This window comes from Haliotis rufescens, unplaced genomic scaffold, assembly GCF_023055435.1.
Source record: "Haliotis rufescens isolate VD_foot unplaced genomic scaffold, xgHalRufe1.0.p SCAF_17, whole genome shotgun sequence".
Taxonomy (NCBI): domain Eukaryota; kingdom Metazoa; phylum Mollusca; class Gastropoda; order Lepetellida; family Haliotidae; genus Haliotis; species Haliotis rufescens.
In genome coordinates this window covers 16,258,683-16,285,220 of record NW_025963857.1, presented here as the reverse complement: position 1 = coordinate 16,285,220, position 26,538 = coordinate 16,258,683, and the positions used below count along the sequence as shown (strand labels likewise).

General features: G+C 43.7%; 1 protein-coding gene across 2 annotated transcripts in view; it reads left to right on the top strand.

The window, feature by feature from the left end:
* The first annotated feature begins 14,998 nt into the window (after positions 1 to 14,998).
* The window catches only part of LOC124137941 (Bardet-Biedl syndrome 4 protein-like), a 32,814-nt gene continuing 21,274 nt past the window's right edge, over positions 14,999 to 26,538 (top strand). For both annotated transcript variants that reach the window (XM_048397636.1, XM_048397635.1), the window contains exons 1-5: positions 14,999 to 15,088; positions 15,913 to 16,012; positions 17,338 to 17,481; positions 18,032 to 18,143; positions 21,547 to 21,619. In XM_048397636.1, coding sequence (XP_048253593.1) covers positions 15,029 to 15,088; positions 15,913 to 16,012; positions 17,338 to 17,481; positions 18,032 to 18,143; positions 21,547 to 21,619 — 489 coding nt within the window. In that variant the 5' untranslated portion in view covers positions 14,999 to 15,028. The remainder of the gene's footprint in view (positions 15,089 to 15,912; positions 16,013 to 17,337; positions 17,482 to 18,031; positions 18,144 to 21,546; positions 21,620 to 26,538) is intronic.

Genomic DNA, 26,538 nt, shown 5'->3' with positions numbered 1-26,538 from the left:
GTGATAAGGATAGTGAAAGTGGTTTCAGCGGTTGTGGTCGTGTGAGTGTCAGTGTCAATTGATGTACATGTAAGGGACGTTTTAATGAAAACTTGTATCGGTAGTAGTAATGATAGTGGTAGTTGTAATAGTAGTCGGAGCGATAATAGTATTTGTAGTAGTGGCACTGGTGATGCAAGTAATAGTGATTATGGTAAAAGTAGTGGCAGCGGCTTTGGTAGCATCTTCCCGAGGCAAGAGAGTTAACTGCCTGTAAGTCCAATTTCCATCCTTGCCTAACCAGACTGGAATTTCTGGGCTCGATCGTAGCGCCACCAGTGGCTATTACGAGTTATGTCCCTTTTATGTCCCTCCTTTTGACCAATCAGATTCCAAATCTCATGCTTCAAACAAAATGGCGGCGGCCAGAGAAGATGATCTGATCGATAATCAAAATCTATATTGGGATAAAACGTGCCTTACTTCGCGAAGTGCATCAAGTCACGTGAACATGTTGATTAAGAACATGAAAAGATTTGAAAAAATATATGTTCATGCCGTGTTGGCGGTACACATGCTTTGCAAATCCTACAATTGACCGAAATCTCGGTTGACGAGCATAGACTTGTTAGTCCAGCCAAAATATAACTTACTCCATAATTCCAGCCTAGTTCGGCAAGGGAAACTGGACTTTTATAGTCAGTTAACTCCGTTGCCTCGAGAAGGTGTTTTGATACTGGTAGTTGTAGTTGTAGTAGTAGTAGTGGTAGTGGTAGTAGTATCCGCAGTGTCTGTGGCAGCTGTAATGAGAGTATTTGTAGATGGTTGTGTCTGTAGTTGCAGCGTGGTAGCAGCAGTAGTCGAAGCAGTCGCGGGAGTAGTAATAGTAATGATAGTAGTTGTAGTTGTTGTGGTAAACAGTAGTGGTAGGATAGTGGGTATGGTAATAGTATTGGAGTCAGTAGTGGTAGTGGTGATGACAGAATGGGTCGGGCAGGATACGCGCACCTGTTCGCGAACAACTAATATCATCACTGTTTGTGGGTGATTCAAAAACACATAACTCATTGTCGGAATCGTACACTCAGCTTTTGGCAGAGATTTCTTATGATTATTAAATGAATTTTGTCGCTTTTATTTATGGTAGTGGTAGTGGTGATGATCTACTGTCCAGAAGTGGTTTAATTGCTACAAATAGATTGTTCATCTAATGTCAATCGGAAATGAATGCACCATCGAAAGTAAAACAAAAAACAAACAAAAACACATATCGAATTGTTTGGGTATGGAGCAATTACTTCTAACAAAAGCAATTGTCTTTCTTATCACAGTAGGTGTGTGTGTGTGTGTGTGTGTGTGTGTGTGTGTGTGTGTGTGTGTGTGTGGTGGGAGTTGGAGGGGTCGTTTTTGTAATTTAACCACCCTAGGTAGTATCATCATGCTTATTAAGGTCCAGGAATAACGTTAAGGTGTTCGAAGGCAGTTACCAAAAGTACGTTTTCATCACATTGTACCGATAAAGAAAACAATAGCATGTTATTCTACTGTAACCATGGTGCCATTGACACCACGGAGAACCATTCCTGGAGTAGTTTCTGTTTGATGTAATGTAACCTCTCTCTCCCTAGCCAGGTGTCACGGCCATTGTACAGACGATTCCCAGAAGCCTCTCTTGGGATGGTCTCGTAACGAGTTAACCCTACCGAGATGTGCAGAGGGATTTCGTGTGGTCAGTTGGTGCTGCAATAATGGCCACTTTATGTCCATGCGCACCTGCTGTATCTGTAGGCTGTCTCTGACACTTCGGTCTTATAGCACTGGCAAGTATCAGTTCATCATCTGGGAGTTGGTACAAAGTGGGTTTGTCCATCAAGAGATTAGTCACATTCTTAAGGAAACCGTCCGACGGCCTTTAATTGCTTCATGTTTTTAAAGCTTCTCCGGGGCTTGTGGCAAACGTGTTTTTGCCCACAGCGGATGCTGCTCGTAGTGTTGGCCTTATGTGAAAAATATATAACACCCGGTGTCTTCATTGTTATAACGCAGTCTTTTCTTGATTAGACGATGTGTCGGTATTTTATAATAAAGTGTCGTGGGACGCTGGTCGTACGTGTGTTAAATACAAAGGAATGAAGTATTTGGAAATGCTTTGTCTTTGTGGCATTGCGTATCTATCTATAATGATTTGATTCCGAATATGTAGTTCTAATCGGTTTTGCTAAGCAAACTGGTGATCTATTTTAGCTTAATCTTTAAGTAGCATATGTGTGACTCTAGGCCAATCTGTTCCTTATATCGGGAGAAAATTGGGATCGATGGGTGAGTTTTAACTTGCGGTAGGGGATTAGGTCTGAAAGCTGTAGTCCACTGTGCAGTAGCTGCAGCACTTTAAACGTCACGGGCTAATTGTATATTGTGTCTTCTTACTAAGAACCCTATGACTGATTGCATTTACCATAACTACACCTACTCTGAGGGGTAAAGACGGGGATCTTTCAGGAAACTACATAATTGATTGACTGCACATTAACGTGTTTTTCGGGTCCTGAATAATGACTCTTTGACACTAAATCATCATAGCGGCATATTGATGGGGTTGGGGATCGCTTGGCACAGTGGTCTAATGCGCCGCAATTCTTTGTGCATAGTTACGTCCCTCCACCGTGCCAGGATCCGGTGGTCGAGGTTACAATCAACGATTCACAGTGGCTATGAACCACCCGTTAAAGGCTGCGTTAAATCCAACTCACTCACTCACATGTCTGAGTTATGTTCCTCATAGTACACAAATACTTGGCATGATTAGGAATGCGTTTAACTCCTTACTGGAATACACATTTGGTGTGTTACATCTAAACGCATTTAGGTCTAAACACATGAAATGAGCTGCCAACTCACTGCCTAAACACCACCTAAACACAACATCCCCATGATCTAAACATGTTCAGAATTTTAACACGGTTAAACATGTTTAGAATATACACACGTTTAATCATGTTATGAAATTAAACATCTTTAAAGTTAAAACATGTTTCGAATATAAACATGTTGAAACATGTTTAAAATTTAAACCTATTTCAATTAAGTCAGTATCATTAGGCAATAAGTACAATAGGGATAAGATGAATAATAATTATTGAAATTAGATGTGCATTCCAGATTCACGGGCACTCGCAGAACACATAAACAAACAGGACTTACAAGCAACTTCGTTCAATATTAATGTAAATGTACAAATTAATCAAATTCGGTTAATGGTGACTAGAAAAATTGACACTTGTGATGACATCATTCTCCGAAGGACAGGTTGCAGGTTCGTATCCTCTAGAGGTTTTGTGTTCATCAATTCCTCATAGTACTTCAATCCTGAAGCTGACTATCAATGTACATTTGTCTCCTACGATCGACCCGTAACTTTATTTAAGTTACCAACATCCTCCCCCCGCCCCAACACACACACACACACACACACACACACACACACACACACACACACACACACACACACACACACACACACACACACACACACACTCAATTCTGTATCCCCATTAAACGCTAATAAAAACATATAAAGAACCTTTTTTTCAGTCACCTACAAAACATTTCAAGGAGTGTGTACACATTTAGACCCTAATCAAGTTCAGCTGTCAAACACAATCTTAAACATGTTAAGACCTAGATATGTCAAAAATATGGGACAAGGACAAACACATTGATCACAGTGCACATAACACTTGTACGCCACAGCAGTTGTGCTGAATCTAAGGCAACCGTTGAAAATGGAAGCCATACCAAGTCAGTCTGTAAATAGTGGAGCCTTGACCAGACAAACCAGACTGCACCATACAAACTCTCTCTCTCATTCACTTATAAGAGGTGAGGTGAAATTGGGTTTAACGTCGCGTTCAAGATTATTGTACTTATATAGCGACGTGCATGCACGTGTATGTGAGTGTGTGGCTGCTTGTACTAGTCCGGACTGATGCCGATTTATAGTGCTAGCTCACTGAGATACCATGCCGCAGTTTAACATGAATACCCCACTCAGACACAGTATACTGACTCCGAGCCGACCAGTCCTTGTTTTAGCTCCTTAATGCCGAGCGCCAGACAGGGTAACAAGAAGTACAATCTTTTAACGTATTTTTGTATGACGCGGCCGGGAATCGAACCCCGGACCTTCCGCATTCCGGGCGGACGCTCTACCACAAGACCACGGAGGCGGTCCCACTTATAAGAAGAAGCCCCACACCATGACATACTTCATATAGCTAGCAACTATTGTTAATTAAAAACTGTTAGTTCTGTATTTAGTTATAATGAATGCATCAGCGTTCCAAAACGGCCTTCAGTTGACTCTGTGGATCAATACATTGCTGAAAAAAGGAGAGCTACATCAAAAAGAATTTTGTGAAAACTTTATTTACGACGATGTTGATAAACGTGCTGAAAGAAGACTTACTGCGTTTTGGGACATATCCATGTCTGGTTTTAACGAAGATCGTACATAAATCAATTCAAAGATACAATATCTCTTTGTTTAATATAAACATTCTGTATAACACTCTCATTTATGTCAAAAACGTAATGTACGATGGTACTTCCCAAAGGTTGGCACCATTACTCTTTCTTATTGATTCATATCTCGTCTCACAATTGACGTTCAGATGTTCGGAAAGCGGGAGGGAAAATGTTAATTGAAAAGAATTGATCAATTACCGTCATTTGGCAGGGGACCAATTTGTTGCAAGATGTAGCCACGTAGGTTACCTGTAACAGGAGCTGATCATGGGGGAAAAGTCAGTGTTATCTTGTGTGTAGTGGAAGTGGCGAGACAACGAGCTACACGCTCAGAGAAAATGTTTTCGATAATATTATTATAGATTAGACAACGGAAGTGCATTTTAGATTAGTTTCGCTATCTTTTGGGCATGAAAATGTTCTTGACGAATGAGATGGCACAAAAATGGCATAACTGGTTTTTGTTGTTGACCAAGGATGAGGACACGGGGGAATATAACTTGAAATATCATGGCGGATGATAATATCAGAACTATGATTGGAACGATTACATAAATTATTCTACTATTTTATATTTAATTCCTTCTGTTTAGTTTTTTTGGCAGAGGTCTGGAGTGTTTATATCACCGAACACATATTTGCGTAGTTGATCAAGTGTCTTAGACTAAATATTAGTCAAAAATATGTATGGGTGTGTGAAAGGATTGACAGGTTCTCCATGACCAATGCTAACTGCTGTTAGAAAATGATCTTTATGCAGTTTGTTATCCGTATACTTTAAAGTTTTGTTTGTTTGTTTGTTTAATGCCGCACTCAGCAATATTCCAGCTATATGACGGCGGTTTGTAAATAATCGAGTCTGGACCAGAAAATCCAGTGATTGACATTATGACCATCGATCTACACAATTGGGATACGATGACTTGCATCAACGAAGTCAGCCAGCCTGGCCACCCGATCCCGTTAATTATTTTAATGCCGTGAGTATTAACCACATGACAGTGATAACATAGGTTTCTAAGGGTGTCGACTTCATTATTTTTAATGTGCACAACTGTTTCGGTGTCGCTCTGTATATAACTGATGCTGACCATGTCACTGAGACAGTGATGCGGATTTAGCATTGAAATGTTCACGATGACAGACCATTTATCAGTAAAACGATCAAGTTTGAAATGGTTTTCAGGGAAACTAGACGGCCTATATTCGGGACGACCGGCCACTAGCCTGACCAGCTGTTTACAAGGGTTACTCCCAAAGTAATGTACTTGTAAATTAACAATCTCTAGTCTCCTGTTTACGAGTTGGTTGTTCGTGGGTTCGATATATATGTTTTTGTCACTTTCACCATTAACAAAACGTCTAGCTCATTCGCTTCTGATGGAGAAAAAGTATAAAAGATACCATATTGATACAAAATGTCAGGAAAAGGGAGATCAGTACGTGTTTGTGTTTGTGTGTGGATAAAGGTGCGCTGGTGTGTTGTTTGTGTTTGGTTGGACGGGTTTTATTGAATTTTATTTATTGCTCGCTGTCTCTCTCTCTCTCTCTCTCTCTCTCTCTCTCTCTCTCCATGTATGTGTCGGGGCGTATTTGTGGGTGTGTTTCGGAGGGTAAAAATTATTTCTAATCCCTCAACACCGAGGGATTAGAAATGAGGGATTTGAAATAATTGTTACATGATTAATGTACAAACTCTTCGCCCTTTTATTAAGGCACAAATTACAAACACTTTCCAATCAAAATGTAAACGTATGTTGGAAATTGGCATTTACAAATATTGTTATAAAGTCTAAATAATGGTTATGTTTAAGATAATTTATGAGTAATGGCGACGGGGGTGCATAATGTAGGTGAACACTTCGCTGACAGGTACATATGTGATTTTTATATGTTTCACTGTTCCTCGCTGCCATGGTATACCGTCGGATAAAGAGCACCGGGTTGTCAGGGTGGGTGACTTGGCTGTTTGGGAGTCATCGTTCCCCGACGGCGAAGATCGCGGTCATGATTTCAGTCATGGGTTTGTCTGATCCAGACTCGAATATTTACAGCCGTTGCGGCTCTAAACTTTATTCACTCATCGACTATAAGGCAATCGTAATAGTCTCCCTTGTGTCAGTCTCCTCATTCACTCACTAACTCTTCATCGGGGAAATGAGTTAACTGAGGAAATATATATGGCTTACGATGAGATGCATCGTTTGTCTGTATCTCCATTCTCTGAATCGCGATTAGCTGTAAAATGGATCAAGAAGTGAAAAGCGATATTGACTCACTCATCAATTATCTTCGAATTTTAGAGGGCACGGGTGGCCCAGTCGTCTAAGGCGCCGCAATTCCCGATACAGAGTTGCGTCCTTTGGGCACGCCAGAAACCTATGAGTTCAAGCGTTCGCTCGTCACGCCGAGGACCCGGGTTTGATTCCCGACATGGGTACATTGTGTCAAGCCCATTTCTCGTGTCTCTCGCCGCGATGTTGCTGGAATACTGCTAAAAGCGGCGTAAAACCATACTCGCTCACACACTCTTTGTTGTGGGGAGTTAAGCGACAGTCGTGTACTGTTCTGGCAGCAAATAAATAAATTCAAATTTAAAGCCGTGAATTCATTGATCTTAAACCTTGAACAAAATCATCACACACAAAAATGAGACAAAAATGGCCATAGAAGCCCATCAGCTTAGCCATAAGCTCAAAATGATATTGCAACGCTTTCTTTTGCAAGAATTAACTTAAAATCAATGTGAAGAACCAGTGACTAAAAAAATGAAATGGTCATTACGAGCAACAAAATACCTCTCTCTTAAATTCAATTCAATTCAATTTGAAATAAACAACATGCGCTGTTGAACGGGGTGTTAATTGAATTGCATGTTCTACACAGCTATGACTTTCTGTACACGCATATGTGTATGTGTTAATACACGAAGTGGCGATTTCACCTGCCGTTACTGGCATTGGCACTTAACAATACATTCGTGACTGCTCGTGACATTCTGGAAGATGGAGGACAAGGGCGTGTGTATACTGTCGATCAGAAGAACCATAACAGAAACGGCTTGGAAAGGCATATAGTTTAACCATTAAGATGGTGCATTACTAGTGTATAGCCCCGGGCTTTAAAAGCCATCAATCTATCACACCGAAGAAAGACTTGACTTTGAAGCTGTATATATATCGTGAACCTAGAGCAGTGATTGAATCCTGGTAGATGGTGAAACTTTCCTTGAAAAATCAATGCGTTTTGGCAAGAAGGTTGACAAAATCAAATTATGGACCCTCCGTCCCAATCGCCCACACGTTCAGCCCTACCCCAGCGCCCACACGTTCACCCCTACCCCATCATCCACACGTTCACCCCAACCCCATCACCCACACGTTCACCCCTACACCATCGCCTACCCCTACCCCAGCGCCCACACGTTCACCCCTACCCCAGCGCCCACACGTTCACCCCTACCCCATCGCCCACACGTTCCCCCCTACCCCATCACCCACACGTTCACCCCTACCCCGGCGCCCACACATCCATCCCTACCACATCGCCCACACGTTCACCCCTACCCCATTGCAAACACGTTCACCCCTACCCCATTGCAAACACGTTCACCCCTACCCCATTGCAAACACGTTCACCCCTACCCCATCGCCCACACGTTCCCCCGAACCCCATCACCCACACGTTCACCCCTACACCATCGCCCACCCCTACCCCAGCACCCACACGTTCACCCCTACCCCAGCGCCCACACATCCATCCCTACCACATCGCCCACACGTTCACCCCTACCCCATCGCCCACACGTTCACCCCTACCCCATTGCAAACACGTTCACCCCTACCCCATCGCCCACACGTTCACCCCTACCCCATTGCAAACACGTTCACCCCTACCCCATTGCAAACACGTTCACCCCTACCCCATCGCCCACACGTTCACCCCTACCCCATTGCAAACACGTTCACCCCTACCCCATTGCAAACACGTTCACCCCTACCCCATCGCCCACACGTTCACCCCTACCCCATCGCCCACACGTTCACCCCTACCCCATCGCCCACACGACTACCTCTACCCCATTGCAAACACGTTCACCCCTCCCCCATCGCCCACACGTTCACCCCTACCCCATTGCAAACACGTTCACCCCTACCCCATTGCAAACACGTTCACCCCTACCCCATTGCAAACACGTTCACTCATACCCCATTGCAAACACGTTCACCCCTACCCCATTGCAAACACGTTCACCCCTACCCCATTGCAAACACGTTCACCCATACCCCATTGCAAACACGTTCACCCCTACCCCATTGCAAACACGTTCACCCCTACCCCATTGCAAACACGTTCACCCCTACCCCATTGCAAACACGTTCACCCCTACCCCATCACCCAAACATCCACCTCTACCCCATCGCCCATATATCCACCCCTACCCAATCACCCACACATCCACCTCTACCCCATCGACCACACATCCACCTCTAACCATCGACCACACGTTCACCCTACCCCATCGCTCACACGACTACCTCTACCCCATCGCTAACACGTTCACCCCTACACACGTTCACTCTACCCTGCCACACATATATTCATCCTTTCCCCACCGCACATACGTTCACCCCTACCCCACCGCCAAGACTTATACACTACGGTACCGGTACTGACATCCACCTACCCAACAGTCCAGACATCAACCCTTACCTAACCCCCGGAGATCACACATAACCGAGTTTTTACCTTAGCATAATGTTTTGCAAAACAATCAAAACAGTCATGAAGCTCCATCCCAATACCTCCTCAGACTCCTCCACTCTCATTATCCCTGAACCCAGTTCATCCCACAGTAATCTCATCACATCCGTACTTATATCCGCCAGCGGCACACGACTTTCCTGATACCTTCAGCAAATACGATGGTTACTGACATCTCTCCCCCATAAGAGGCAGGCAGACCTCCTCCGTCCCAACAACCTCCACGCGACCACCACGCCGACGCCTCGCCACCACCACTCCTCCACCTCGCCACCACCACGCCACCACCTCGCCACCACCACGCCACCGCCTCGTCACCACAACCACGTAACCACGCCACAATATCGCCGCCACCACCACGCCACCGCCTCGTCACCACCACTCCTCCACCTCGCCACCACCTCGCCACCACCACTCCACCACCACGCCACCGCCTCGTCACCACAACCACGTAACCACGCCACAATATCGCCGCCACCACCACGCCGACGCCTCGCCACCACCACTCCTCCACCTCGCCACCACCACTCCACCACCACGCCACCGCCTCGTCACCACAACCACGTAACCAAGCCACAATATCGCCGCCACCACCACGCCGACGCCTCGCCACCACCACTCCTCCACCTCGCCACCACCTCGCCACCACCACTCCACCACCACGCCACCGCCTCGTCACCACAACCACGTAACCACGCCACAATATCGCCGCCACCACCACGCCGCCGCCTCGTCATCACAACCGCGTCACCACGCCACAACATCGCCGCCACCACAACGCCGCCACCTCGTCACCACCACGCCATCACAACCACGTCACAATTTCGCCGCCACCACGCCGCCATCACCTCGCCACCACTACGCCACTACAACGCCGCCATCACCATGCCACCACCACCTTCTATACCTAGGAACCTGTTGCCTTGTATACTATTCTATACGCGTGTCCTCCCCATAATAACCAGAAATATAGTCATTAACCTAACGGATCTTAGTACGTTCTTTGCCATAAGTCTTTGTTTGTCTGGCATGATAAGGCATTACCATGGCATAACGATTTGCATGTGGACGGACGGTCGTTCATGCAATATTTATGTTGTATAGAAGGGTGAGGGTGCATAGACTACCAAATGGCCCAAGTCAGCCCCAAGGGGGACATTCATCGTATTAACACCCAGCCTCGTCTATATCACAATGTCGGAGATAATTGAATTTACGAAGGCGTATGACCGGTCAGTTAATGAGGGCTAATACTGCAGCACTTCTCCTCTGCCCAGACACTCGAAAACGATACCGGATTAGTCTCAGCTTCGTGGAAGAACGCTCTGTCGTTGGCTTTTATAGGTTTGCAAGTCGCCAATCTAACTGCTTTGTGGGGTAGGCAGTCTAATTTTAAGTACTACGACATACGGATAAATTGGTCAATTCGATCAAGAAAGGCAATTGCTCCCTCGCATTCTAGGCTTCTATGCAAGCGCTTCAGTAACGTGTTACTGTTGAAGTTCACGCCTATATTTTGCAATGTCAAATTTGAATTGAGATAAAATGCAAATGAGACCTCACTTTTTGAGAATGCGTGTTAGTTCTTAGATGTTTTGTTGTGATTATTGCCTGTGAGGTTAACGCGAATGGAATAACGCTAGAAGTATATTCAACCTCTCACTAGAAACGAGGGCTTAATTTTAATGAATCCTGAAAATAGCAAACGGAAACAATTTATTAACTCCAAGGAATAATCTTAATGTTTCAAATATTCCAAATTTCTTCTTCATGAATATTTTCATATCATCTAAAACTGACACATCTGGAAATCAATCTATTTTAGCGTACTTCGAACATGCTTTAAAGGATTGAAGGACTCGTAAGCTAACTCCTCACAAAACTTGTCAATATGGGAGTGGGAACATTATTCGGAAATTACTTCTGTTAAACTACCTACGACTCACGCCAACATTTTGAAACCAGCGTCTACAAGGAAGACGGTCTCTAAATTACAGTTTAAGACGATACGTGCCGCCTTTACCCGTTTAATTTCCTTTGAATTAGAGTGAATATCTTTTGTATTTACTTTTTACTTCTTCCAGTTCCGAGCGGTCGCGCTCTCATTCCAAATCTGGATCAGAGCTTGTGCTCCATTTTGATTGCTTTTCTAGCCAACGGCATATTCCCAAAGTAACTAGCGACACCTCCATCTCTGAGGAGTGTCGACACGTAAACTGCCGATCGAAGATCTACGAACTCGGACCATCGCCCTTCCTAACAATGAAACCGAATCTGTAATGCTTTGCGCTTCTCTCTGCCAGGGTAAGGAGTTCTTAGGATGGTAATTGTAAAATCAAGGGTGTCAGCTGGATGAGGAAAGAGAATGACTGACCTAGTAAGATTCATATGAAGCGGAGTGGAGATGTCTAGAATCGGCAACACAGTTGATTAATGTCAATGATTGAGCTGTGTAAAAACTGCTCTTCCCGCGTCCATAACGTTGAAGACGATACCTATAAGAACCATTAATCATTCGAGTGATTAAATAATTTTACAGAAAATAATTAATTCTACAAGGGAAATATCAATAATTGAATGAACTTGACATTTATATTGATTTAGACAATATTTAGAAGAAAAAAATATTAAAGGGTTTAAAAAAAGACACCCTTTGAGTTAACACGATTCTTTTACATGTGCTTAATAAAAAATAATTTTTAAAATCCCGAATGTTCAAAATAAATAATACTTATGAATGTCTTATTTGACCTTTGACCCTGATCCATGCTCACACTGTTGAGTTATTTTGGTCCCTCCTGTGTATCTGAATCCAAGGTGCGCCCCGATTTTGGCCATTAATCTGTCACAGCACGTGCTCGTATGTTTTACAAAAGTGGGAAATGTCCACATCAACCACCTCTTGTTTTCCTCAGGAAGGAACATGACACGAGTTGGTGAGGCCTACCAATATCTACCATCATCTGTTAGTGTGCAGCATCTACCCATATTTCTGCCAGTCGATATTTCTGTGTGCAAAATAGACAAATATCAGACACATATGTTTTTTAACACAGGTAAGGTGTTTTTTTGGTAGGCCTGTTGGTAAAACTGAAATATTGAGTGCTGAAGAGGCGTTAAACGAGTGTATATTCATAGAGCTATATGTTTGGAAGTTCTTTGTTTTTTTTTAGTTTAGTGAGTGAGTGAATATGGTTTTACGCCGCTTTTAGCAATATTCCAGCAATATCACGGCGTGGGACACCAGACATGGGCTTCACACATTGTACCCATGTCGGGAATCGAACCTGGGTCTTCGGCGTGACGAGCGAACGCTTTAACCACTAGGCTACCCGACCGCCCTTTTTTTTAGTTTAAGGGAGGAGGTAAGATAAGAGCCCTCTTTGCATGTCCACTGGAAATATCAAAGTTTAATGTTGCGGAAACCTTTATAATAATGGTATGATAATTATTAGATTTTTAAATTATTGACATTTAGCCTTTTTCTATCTTACTCTTGCAAGTTTTGGACTTCTGTTTTTTAGCTCATAATAATGGTCAAAATGAGCGAAAAGGACGATATATTTACATCTTGAAGAGAAAATCTTGGATCAAGTCTATGACCCAGCATGACTTTTTAACCATATATTTGTTATGTTTTTCAGCTTGGGTCAAAGACTTGCTCGTGTTCAAATATTTCAAAAATGTTTCCTGAAACGTCTTAAAACAACCATTTCGACAAACTTTACCCTTCCATGCACATTTGTTGTTCTTAAAAGTCCAAGGCACAGATGTGTTGAAATGAACAAATTTAAAGTCTTGTTCTTTGTCATGTGAACAAACCCGTGAAAATCGGGCTTACAGTTGGTCTTCATCAGCCCATGCTTGTCGTAAGAGACGACTAACGGGATCGGGTGGTCAGACTCTTTGACTTGGTTGATGCATGTCATTGTATCCCAGTTGCGTATATTGATGCTCACCGTGCCAATTACTGGATTTTCTGGTCCAGACTCGATTATTTACAGATCTCTGTCAATAGTTGGAATATTGCTGAGACCGGCGTTAAACAAACAAACAAATCTTGTGAACCTATCCGACAATTGTCAAAACAATTTCTAAACGTTTTGCTCATTTTTTAATTTATGCAGAGAGCCTTTATCCTACCTTGCCCTTTGTAATATGAATTGGAAGTATATCTTTCATAATACAAATTCTAACGCGTTTTATTAATTGTCAACGTCGCGGTGTTTTTCATATTTCTATGCCTATATCGGGAGTATATAGCAGAAAAATATACCACTTAAAACATCATTCGGTACTGAATGTTGACATGTCTTTCACATATTCAACCTTTTATTAAATTCATGGCAAATGTTTCAGCCATCCGATTGCAATGACGCCCCAACTCCGGGTCGGTCTTCCGAAGAGGGCAGATAGAAGGTTACCGAACATTTTACGGACGCTTCACCTGATCAACTCGTTTGCAGAAAGAGGACACGTGATATATCTATCTCTCCTGGTGAAAACAATAAAGCGGGTATTTCAGTTGGGTTTGAAGTAGCTTTGATCAGCATGCCAGTTGACGTGTCCGTGTAATGTGGGGTGAAAAACTTCAATCAACACAGGTCGTACACATTTACCACTGCTGTTAGACCCGTGAAGATCCGGGGTAGAATAGGTCTTCAGCAACCCATGCTTTCCGTAAAAGGCGACTATGTTTGTCGTAAGAGGCGACTAACGGGATCGGGTGGTCAGGCTCGCTGACTTGGTTGATGCATGTCGTCGTTCCCAATTGAGTGGATCGATGCTCATGATATCAGTCACTGGATTTTCTGGTCCAGACTCGATTATTTACAGACCGCCGTCCTATATAGCTGGAATATTGCTCAGTGCGCGTTAAACAACAAACCAACCAACCAACTTCTGTGACAGCCCACAAACACCTGAGGCTTACAGACAAAGAATCATTTTCGGAACGAATCTGGGATTCGAACCTACAGCTAAATATGTTGTACATGTAATCACTGTGGTGACAGCAGCTATGTGTTTGTTTTCATCCATACCATCCATCTTTTAAGATGGTAAGTTTAGTTGCGTTGTGTCTAAACACGTACATTTCTTTTCCTGACATTGAAGTGATAATGATACGATTTGTGATGAAAGGAATTTTAGGGACCATTTACGCCGCGTTGTACTGTATAGATCTATGTCATGCACTTATAAACGGGGCAGTTTTGCAATAGTAATTAAATGTACAATGCGGTTTTCTTGTCCCGCTAAATACACAATTAGCAACCACCAACGTATGAGAGAGGTGGTTATATCATTTCTTGCAAGCATGTAAGATGAAATAGTGCGAATGAACGACTCGTTTAGAACCTGGATCTATTTCATATGTGTTCTTTGAAATACCAATACAAAATCGGAGAAATAATTGTAAATAAAACGCTGTGCATCAACGGTAATTATATAAATACGACATAACATCTCATTGTAAGTTTTCATGAGATTGAATGCGACATCCTCGCGATTCCAGGGAGCTGTCTCAAGACGGTTGCTAGGCAACGTTATTCTTTCAAGACATTTGTTTTGAACGTGATGAAATTTGAGATAGATAAATGTTTCCTTTAGATATACCGTATTAGTGGATACTAATCATCTTTCTTCTAATCTTTCGACACTGTGAAAACACGTATTTTTGTACCATAATTTAACCATAATATGTATTTCAACCAATCAGTGTTCAGGATCTTTTTGCACCGTGTTTGGTAAATAGTTTGTCATGGCGGACGTCGAAAATGCCGATATCGAAAAAGCTGTGGCCCCAGATGGTCACAAGCAGGTTAATTCTTTGTTTACGTCAATCACAACTATTCCATGTTTGTTTTCTTGCCAATACTTTGTTGGCACTGCAGAAATTGCAACACGATGTGAAAAATCGTATCGTTGTGTGTTGTAATAGTCAGTTGTCCTATTTTCGATCAACTAACTCCGTGCCGAACAAACTACAATAGAATGAAATTTAATGTATTTGCGGAACAAAAATTATTAACGATTACCACTGTGGTTATTGTTTAAACATTAACTGCAATATTTGGTTTATTTGTAAGCAACTGTTAATTTTTGCACGATTGTTTATTATCATACACCGGCCAGTAACTTTTACCAAAAGTTTTAGTTCGATTCGAGAACTAGGCCTGACGGATACATTTCACGTCATATTACTTATATAGAATACATGCAACTTGCAGTAATACATCATCAAGCTGCTATACATAAATCACAAGAGAAAGTAGCTTGTACTTATGCAGCTATGCATGACAACACTTTGTGCCACAATAATGTTGTGATAAAATCAAGCAAATATATTATGTCTCAACAGTTATGTGAGAGAACAGGGGCCTTTGTAATTTTCAATTGATTAATACAGCTTAACCAATTAACATGAAAAGTATCTAGCTTTAAATCATTGTTATAATGATTAACTATAGTGAGCATGTTATCGCAAAATTGCCTTTGAAATACATATTTCATCGCCACAAATTGTATTGTTACAGCTCTGTTGTTGTTTTCATTTGAAATTACGACTACATTAAACATGTTAATATAGACAATCATTACCAAATATATCCATGTACTCATAAGTGATACTTTGGAATATTTCAGGAAAAAGATGAACCTGAAATACAAGTTCCTGCAGAAAAACCAGCAGCAGTAGTGCCTTCTCTGCCTGCAGCAGCCCCTCCCAAACCCAGGCCTAAAAAAGGTAAAAAAGATATATAAGCTTATACCTCAGGTATAAATCCTTATACATGTACCTAAATCCCAGGAGGGCTGGGACAGGTACTGGGATAATTCTAGGTTGGGGCCTAGACACTTGGGTGAGATTCTATATATGAATTCCTGGGGTCAAGTTTGTTCTAACTGTTTAGTACTCACTGTTTGTCAGTGGAACTAAAAGAATTTACAACTGATATGAACTGAATAAATTATTAATGATGTCAATAAGCAATATAATTGATAATGGTTATGTGGCAGGTTTTGATTTTGCTATACTGGAAATGAAAATACTACCTAAGCAAAAAGTGATTTTTTTGCCTTGCATAGAAAATACATTGTAACCTCACACTTCATTGGCTGGATGTTGTATAAAACCCATGGCAATTTGTGCTCCTGGCAGAATTGACATGAAGATTGCATATCATTAATATATCAAGGGTTTGTTTACCCTATCATTCCCCATCTCGATGCATGTGTAATATCAGAACCATGCATGTCTTGACATGGACAGACTGTGCCAAAAAACCTTTGAGTCTACAAGCCTGAACAATGCATTAAGATCTTTTTCAGTAGATTTTAGTGTAATTATATGGACTACTATTAGCTGAGCTTACAAGACGGAACAGAATTATACTGGACTCGGGCTTCAAACTAGACTTCATCGTGCAGAGTTATGTCCCTTGGACACGTCAGAAACCTATGATCGTGGGTTCGAATCCTGGTTCTCCCTGATTATGTTTCTAGGTTTGTCAGCAATATACCCGTGCTGGTGGGTTTCACCAAAGGGTATTCATTTTAAGACTTCCATCACTTCGATCTTTCCTCCCACATCAAGGTGACACTCCATGATATAACTGGAATACTATTGCAAGCAGCATTAAAGAGAGTTAGAAATTGGCCCTCGTCCTATAGTCCTTGCCAAACTGCCCATTGTTAAGGTATCGCAAGGATTTGTAGAAATTTGCCATTTATAAGGGTTTTGCTATATGTTATCATTATAAGGACTAGTTGGCTAAAAATGTTAGGGCTGTTGGGTAGCCTAGTGGTTAAAGCGTTCACTCATCACGCCAAAGACCCGGGTTCGATTACCGACATGGGTACAATGTGTGAAGCACTTTTCTGGTGTCCCCCACCCTGATATTGCTGGAATATTGCTAAAAGCGGTGTAAAACCATACTCACTCACTAAAAATGTTAGTTTCTACTGCTGCATTAAACCCAACTCACTCACCCACTCACTCACTCACTCACTCCACTATATCACAATCATGATTATTGAGCTTAGTTAAAAACGTGTTATGTCTGTGCACAGCGCCGGAGCTGCCGGTGTACGAGCGACGGAACTGGCTGATCCACTTGCATTACGTGAGGAAGGAGTTCAGCACATGCAAGTCCCTCATCAAGGAGCAGCTGGCTGAAAGTGGGGGCATGTGTGAATATGCTGTGTATGTGCAAGGTAGGGAACACTGGGTGGGCTCCAACAATTCACCCCAGTAGATGTCCATCATTGCACTGTGTTCACAGCCACATGGGGATGTTGCAGCAAGAAGGTTCCTTGTAACTAGAGCTGGGATGGGTAACTCGGGTATCGGGTCGGGTGGGTCCCCACAGGATGTGGTTGGTCACAAGGTATGTTATTTATTGACAATAATTTTAACAATAAAACTCCATAGTCCCAGGGCTTCGAAAACAATTCCCAATCAGGCATTTTGTGTCCACAGCTGGTACCCAGGTAGAGTTGGGTAATAGTGGGTCGAGTACTTCCTGTAACTAGAATGATTATTGGGTTTCACTAGGCTGATAGTGTGTCATTCTATTAATATCCCATGAATAATGGCCCCAGACTACACGATGCACTTCATGACTTTGTTTTGAATGTTGTTGTTTTTCTGTCCAGATCTATCAAAAATTCAGTGATTAAGTATAGAAAACCTAAGTATATCATTTCCATAAATTTTGTGGTTTGTGGCTTTTAAACAACTATGTTGACCTGTTTTTATCTTCAGCCCTGATTCTGCGACAGGAGGGCCGTATACAGGAGTCCCTAGAGATGTTTCAGACCTGCACACTACTCAACCCTCACAGTGCTGACAATCTGAAGCAGGTGGCCAGGTCACTGTGAGTACTCCACGGAGAACTTGTCTCCAGTATTTCTAACAGCACCTACCCCTAGTTATGGAGAGAGGTTGTCCCAAGTACCCACATGCTCCAAGCAGATCTCGTCCCAGTACCCACATTCTCCAGGCTGATCTTGTCCCAGTACCCACAGGCTCCAGGCTGATCTTGTCCCAGTACCCACATTCTCCAGGCAGATCTTGTCCCAGTACCCACATTCTCCAGGCTGATCTTGTCCCAGTACCCACATTCTCCAGGCAGATCTAGTCCCAGTACCCACATTCTCCAGACAGATCCTGTCCCGGTACCCACATGCTCCAGGCAGATCCTGTCCCAGTACCCACAGACTCCGGACAGATCTTGTCCCGGTACCCACATGCTCCAGGCTGATCTTGTCCGAGTACCCACATTCTCCAGACAGATCTTGTCCCGGTACCTACAAGCTCCAGACATATCTTGTCCGAGTACCTACAGGCTCCCGAAAGATCTTATCCCAGTACCCACATGCTCCAGGCTGATCTTGTCCTTGTACCCACATTCTCCAGGCAGATCTCGTCCCAGTACCCACATTCTCCAGGCTGATCTTGTCCCAGTACCCACATTCTCCAGGCAGATCTAGTCCAAGTACCCACATGCTCCAGACAGATCTTGTCCCAGTACCCACATGCTCCAGGCTGATCTTGTCCCAGTACCCACATTCTCCAGGCATATCTCGGCCCAGTACCCACATTCTCCAGACAGATCTAGTCCCAGTACCCACATTCTCCAGGCAGATCTTGTCCCAGTACCCACATGCTCCAGGCTGATCTTGTCCCAGTACCCACATTCTCCAGGCTGATCTTGTCCCAGTACCCACATTCTCCAGACAGATCTTGTCCCAGTACCCACATGCTCCAGACAGATCTTGTCCCAGTACCCACATGCTCCAGGCTGATCTTGTCCCAGTACCCACATTTTCCGGGCAGATCCTGTCCCGGTACCAACAGGCGCCAGGCTGATCCTGTCCCAGTACCCACATGCTCCAGACAGATCTTGTCCCAGTACCCACATGCTCCAGACAGATCTTGTCCCAGTACCCACATGCTCCAGACAGATCTTGTCCCAGTACCCACATGCTCCAGACAGATCTTGTCCCAGTACTCACAGGCTCCAGACATATCTTGTCCCAGTACCCACAGGCTCCAGGCAGATCCTGTCCCAGTACCCACAGGCTCCAGGCAGATCTTGTCCCAGTACTCACAGGCTCCAGACAGATCTTGTCCGAGTACCTACAGGCTCCCGAAAGATCTTATCCCAGTACCCACATGCTCCAGGCTCATCTTGTCCTTGTACCCACATGCTCCAGGCTGATCTTGTCCTTGTACCCACATGCTCCAGGCTCATCTTGTCCTTGTACCCACATGCTCCAGGCTGATCTTGTCCTTGTACCCACATGCTCCAGGCTGATCTTGTCCTTGTACCCACATGCTCCAGGCTGATCTTGTCCTTGTACCCACATGCTCCAGGCTGATCTTGTCCTTGTACCCACATGCTCCAGGCTGATCTTATCCCAGTACCCACATGCTCCAGGCTCATCTTGTCCTTGTACCCACATGCTCCAGGCTGATCTTGTCCTTGTACCCACATGCTCCAGGCTCATCTTGTCCTAGTACCCACATGCTCCAGGCTCATCTTGTCCTTGTACCCACATGCTCCAGGCTGATCTTGTCCTTGTACCCACATGCTCCAGGCTGATCTTGTCCTTGTACCCACATGCTCCAGGCTGATCTTGTCCTTGTACCCACATGCTCCAGGCTGATCTTATCCCAGTACCCACATGCTCCAGGCTCATCTTGTCCTTGTACCCACATGCTCCAGGCTGATCTTGTCCTTGTACCCACATGCTCCAGGCTGATCTTATCCCAGTACCCACATGCTCCAGGCTCATCTTGTCCTAGTACCCACATGCTCCAGGCTGATCTTGTCCTTGTACCCACATACTCCAGGCTGATCTTGTCCTTGTACCCACATGCTCCAGACAGATCCTGTCCTAGTACCCACAAGCTCCAATCAGATCTTGTCCTAGCATCCACAGGCTCTAGGCTCTGATTTCTTTAAGGTTTTGAGGTATGACTAGGAAAATCCACACCATATTTGTCAGTGGTGATTTAGCTCAGAGTTTGCAGGATCATTGTCCAGCTGAGTCTCCAGCAATTGCAGGTCTCTTTCTGAAGGTTTTCCCAGCTAAGAAAATAAAAAAATGAATAAATAGTTTGTTGTTACCATTTCTGAACGTAGAGAAATATCAGGTTAAACATGGTCACAAGTGAAAGTCAGGAAGGAATAGGTGTTGACCACACAATGTAGTTGCATTTATCAACCTACTGGCTGTTTGTGTAACTCGATATGGAGTTTTTGAAATTGTGGTTACACCTCGCAGGAGGTATTACAACGATTGTAACACCTCGCAGGAGGGCTTACAACGATTTTATAAACCTATTCATTGGGATCTCTATTAAGTAAGAGAGTTCTTTCTATAGGCATTAAAACCTATTGTGAGGTTTTACTTTCAAAGTAAAACCTATTAAGAGGTTTTACTTTCAAAGTAAAACCTATTATGGACGCTAATGACTAACTTTCAAATTTCATCCATTCCAAATCAATAAGAAAAGTCATCGCTTTCTTCAGTGAATGAAGACTGGGTAACAAAATGAAAGTCGTCGTCGTGGTCGCTCATCTTTCCACATCAGAGTCTCTGGTGAAAGGACAGCAAGGTTTCAAAACATGTGCTTTTAAACAAGTGCTTATCAATGCCGCACAATTTGCACGTGCAGGAACTGCTAGCCGTTACGTTACAACTACCTCTATGTAACAGTTGGATTGTTTATATCGAAAATCTTGTAAAACAAAAAACACCTTTAAAATTGCGAATTTTCGTTTTGAAAAGTTTAAAAGAGGTGGAATATTGCAACACAAACATTTAGAAACCGAAGATTTCACTTTCATTTAAAAGTAAGTATTTTAGTTGTGTTTTGTTGTTGACACATCCAAGGGCTCTTGAACGCCTGGCAAGTCAGCGACTTTCACGTGCAAGTTATGATATAACGTCTTCAAGGAAGCGCTATAATGAAGTGCCTCATTTATAGATGCTCGTTATAACATTTAATCAATTTAGACGGTTTATATGTATGGAACAACACTTTCCCTCAGTTTTAGTAGACAGAGCATGCCCTGGGGGTTGGGAAAAACCGCGGGGGCTTTGCCCCCTTGGTTTTTCCCTCTCCCCAGGGCATGCTCTGTCTACCAAAACCTCGTAAGCGTGTTTTTTCCAATCCATAACCACTTGTCCAAAATGAGCTTTTGACGAGGTGGGTAATCTCCTGGTGTCAAGGATGCAGTCACTCAGTGTTTGTTGTCCTGTGTGCAGGTTTCTTCTGGCGCGACACAAGGCTGCTATAGATGTGTACACGGAGGCTGCCAGACTTAGCAACAGGGACTGGGTGAGTAGCAGTGCTGTGTCTCGTCATCAGCTCTGTCGTCAATGTCTCACTGCATGACATTCCTGTGTCTGTCTCTGTCAACTTGGTCTTCTTCCTGCCATGTAAATGCTCACAAGCTGGTCCACAAAGCGATCTTAGTGCTGACACGATTGTAGCTCCCATACTTTAACGTAAAGTTACAACATTCTTTGTTTTTCCGTGTGCGGCGTACGCTTGCAGTCGGACAGCGCACGTAAAATCTCCAATATAAGTAAGTAAGTAACATTCTTTGTGCTATAATCACTTTGTGGAAGGGGTCCCTGAAACGTATTTCAAAATCCAGGGTTGAGGGTCATTCCAGGAGTAGTGTTTGTTAGCTTTATTACCATCATAACAACAGAATACATAGCTTGTCAGTGTTATCACCACCTCAGATATATTGACAATGTTTACAAATATGACCTACTGTGCCATATTCATTGGAATTTCGCAAGGTTTAACATTAGAATCTATGGAAAAAATATTAAAATATGTTAGCTTCAAGAATATCTAGTTAGGTTAGTTAATTGGTAGATATTGCTGCTAGCTGTCAGAGGTGTGTCAGGTTACACTTGCAGGTGTGTGACTGTGATATTGCAAGCTGCTAACTGTCAGTGTGAAGGGAGGTAACTCTACAAGTTACACTTGCAGGTGTGTGACTGTGATATTGCAAGCTGCTAACTGTCAGTGTGAAGGGAGGTAACTCTACAGGTTACACTTGCAGGTGTGTGACTGTGATATTGCAAGCTGCTAACTGTCAGTGTGAAGGGAGGTAACTCTACAGGTTACACTTGCAGGTGTGTGACTGTGATATTGCAAGCTGCTAACTGTCAGTGTGAAGGGAGGTAACTCTACAAGTTACACTTGCAGGTGTGTGACTGTGATATTGCAAGCTGCCAACTGTCAGTGTGAAGGGAGGTAACTCTACAGGTTACACTTGCAGGTGTGTGACTGTGATATTGCAAGCTGCTGACTGTCAGTATGAAGGGAAGTAACTCCGCAGGTTACACTTGCAGGTGTGTGACTGTGATATTGCAAGCTGCTAACTGTCAGTGTGAAGGGAGGTAACTCTACAAGTTACACTTGCAGGTGTGTGACTGTGATATTGCAAGCTGCTAACTGTCAGTGTGAAGGGAGGTAACTCTACAGGTTACACTTGCAGGTGTGTGACTGTGATATTGCAAGCTGCTAACTGTCAGTGTGAAGGGAGGTAACTCTACAAGTTACACTTGCAGGTGTGTGACTGATATTGCAAGCTGCTAACTGTCAGTGTGAAGGGAGGTAACTCTACAGGTTACACTTGCAGGTGTGTGACTGTGATATTGCAAGCTGCTGACTGTCAGTATGAAGGGAAGTAACTCCGCAGGTTAAACAGGATATTTCTTTTACATAATTTAGCTGGTAGCCTTGGTAGCAAAATAGGAAACAATAGAACCAATGTGGATGATAAAAACTATTCTGTTTTTTCTTTGGGGGATCATTTTGATGAGTTGACAGTGCAAAGTGAGATTTTTTTATTTTATGTTTTTTTTATTTTATGTTTGAGAAATGCAGGAGAATTTCATGCATTTGTCATGGCTTGATAATTGTAAACCACGGCAGTGGGATAGCCTAGTGGTTAAAGCTTTTACTTGTCAAGCCGAAGGCCCGGGTTCAATTCCCGATATGGTTGCAATATGTGAAGCCCATTTTTGGTGTCCCCCCCACCATGAGATTGCTGGAATATTGCTAAACGCAGTGTAAAACCATACTCACTGTAAACCAAATACCTGATCAACAGACAGGCTGGAAACTCAGTTAACTGGATAATATAATACTCAATTTTTGATTGGGATAATCAGATGTGATCATATTATGCGTATGTTATCTTATGAGAATCATTTTTGTGTATCATTGAAAGACAAAAGACCTGTGAAGATTCCAGGGTAGAATAGGTCTTCAGCAATCCATACTTGCCGTAAAAGGCGACTATGCTTGTCGTAAAAGGGGACTAACGGGATCGGGTGGTCAGGCTCGCTGACTTGGTTGATGCATGTCATCGATCCAAACTGCAGGAATCGATGCTCATGCTGTCAATCACTGGATTGTCTGGAACAGACTCGATTATTTACAGACCGCCGTCATATAGCTGGAATATTGCTGAGTGCAGCGTTAAACAACAAACCAACTGATGAAAGACAAAAACATCCCTATCAAAAGTTGGAGTGGTATATATTAAACACAATGTATTTATCTCTTTGTTAAATCTATATAAGTTGATCAAGTGTGCTAGTTATAACAACCTATGTCCTAGTGTACAGAAGCTGCTGGATTGTGTTAGTAGTGTACCGGGTATTCTGTAGTTGAGTATGCATGTCTATGTCCACAGTATAACTAGATGGCAAACACAGTCAAACTATCATCACAATAGCACCTGCCATGTAGTTTATTGTTTGCTAGTTGTAGTGTGTGACAATATTCACAGGATTCTTTATCCTAGGTTAAACATGTCAGGGCTCGAAAAATCCACTCGTCCGCTCGTATTGACAAGTGGTAACTGATGGCAGGCAAGCTTAATTTATCAAATACTCATCTGACGGACGAGCAGATACTCACAGCAGTTTAATTTATATTTGTTTTGATGTGCGATATATTGACACGGAAATCACGGCCATTCAGCTGATCGATATTTATGTCGCGTATAGCATTAACAATTAGGCTGAGGTTTGTCTCTTGATGTATCTTTGCGCAGGCTTTGCGCTGAAACCAGTCTTTATTTATAGATATAAGCAGCCGGTTGCTAACTAAACCAAAATGGCGGATATGAGAAAGTTTTTCTCGTTGGAGGGTCGTACCGACAAAAAGCTGACTGCACAGGCGGAGAAACGAAAATTAGTCAAAAACAATACGATACACAAAAGCGAAAACGTGTTGTACAATCTGCGTGGTTAAGTGAATTTGAATGGGCAAAATTTGATGATGATGACAGTGAGTTGTATTGCACTGTCAGTCGAAAATACCCCAAACTATCTGATCCCAAATGTGGACTCGTAACTGGTTTACATCATAATTTCAGAAAAGAAACTTTGAATTCTCTTTCTGATTAAATCCTCCTTGGGGCACTTATTGCATTTTCCTTGCTCAAGAAAATCTACATGACATAGTTGTAACCATTTTCCTTAATAAAAAATGTTACCACACAAAAAACTTCGTTTTTGTATGATATACGACCACCCTTACGGGGCCTCACCCCCAACGGCGCCTCACGCCAGGGGGAGCAACTCTCACCCAAATCACTTTCCTTATGTCATCTGTAAGAGACAGACGTGTCGATTTTTCACACAAGACAAAAATAAGAGAAATCTATCGTTCGACAAGAACCATGGCTGACCAAACTGTATGTATGGTACATTTCTTTCATTGCAAAGGCGTAATACCTCGCATTGTGAAGTTATAGAGTTGTAATAATACGCCACGTGCACGGTACCTTTGAATTCAAATGGCCGTAATGGCGTCCATATTGTAGTTCCATGTAATAAAGTTCCATGTAACACCAAGGCCATTAAGAAACGGCTTGGGGTTTTGTTATATCATACAGCATTGGTCTACAATTTTTTCCTTTACAAAACCCAAGATGGTGTGTTAATTCATAAACTACACTTACCTTTTTTTTTTTTTTACGGGTTTTACACCTTAGCGCGTAACACGCCCCTTTGGTGTTATAATTATACTACACATTGGCTATTAGTATCGCGTTACAAATCGCATTCTACATTACGCCTTTGCTTCTAGTTTCACAATTTATGCACGTATCTTTCCGATCTTTATATCGCACTGATACACGTTGATACCCTTCAAACTGTGTACGGGTTGTTCTAAGACAGGCACGAACGCTGCCTAATATGTCTGGCGGAGGACATTGCCTTTACCCCCCGGGGCCCCCCAAAAGAGACAAGTTGACTTGTTCCACTTTAAAGAGGTCTATTAAAGGCGGGGGTAGATATCATATCTACTAAGACATCCCCCCCTCCCCATCTAAATAGGGTAAAAAAGCTGCCGAGATTGTCTCCCCCGCTCTCTCTCCGGGGGCCGGGGGAGAAGGCTCGAGGGTCCCCGTAGTAAGCACTGCACCCTCTCCTGCACTGTCTTTGGCAGACTTTTCTGCGTTACTTAAGTCGCAGGTGGCGTCGATGATGGAGGAGGTAAAGTCTCAGCTCCGAGAGGAGATGCGGACCGAGCCTTCCCCGTTGTCGGCGCCAGACGCGGCTTCTAGACCTTGTGATATGCCCGGCGTCGGGGACGATCTCAGACCGGGCTTCGGCGCCGGCTCGAGGTCGCTCCCCAGCGGAGGGGTGGCGGGCGCCGGCCCGTGCACTACCGACGCACAATTTTTCCCTAGCGGAGCCAGACGCCTCTTCCGAGGCCGAGGCTTTCACTAGTGGATTCGTAACCCGGAGCCAGGGCGGTTCCCTTGGTCTCGGGGACGATCCGAGACCGAGCTTCGGCTCCGGCTCGAGGTTGCTCCCCAGCGTAGTGGTGGCGGGCACCGGCCCGTGCACTACCGACTCACAATTTTCCCTAGCGGAGCCAGACGCCTCTTCCGAGGCCGAGGCTTCCACTAGTGGATACCTAGCCCGGAGCCAGGTTGGTTCCCTTTGTCTCGGGGACGATCCGAGACCGAGCTTCGGCTCCGGCTCGAGGTCGCTCCCCAGCGTAGTGGTGGCGGGCACCGGCCCGTGCACTACCGACGCACAATTTTCCCTAGCGGAGCCAGACGCCTCTTCCGAGGCCGAGGCTTCCACTAGTGGATACCTAGCCCGGAGCCAGGTTGGTTCCCTTTGTCTCGGGGACGATCCGAGACCGAGCTTCGGCTCTGGCTCTAGGTCGCTCCCCAGCGAAGGGGTGGCGAGCGAAAAAGTGAA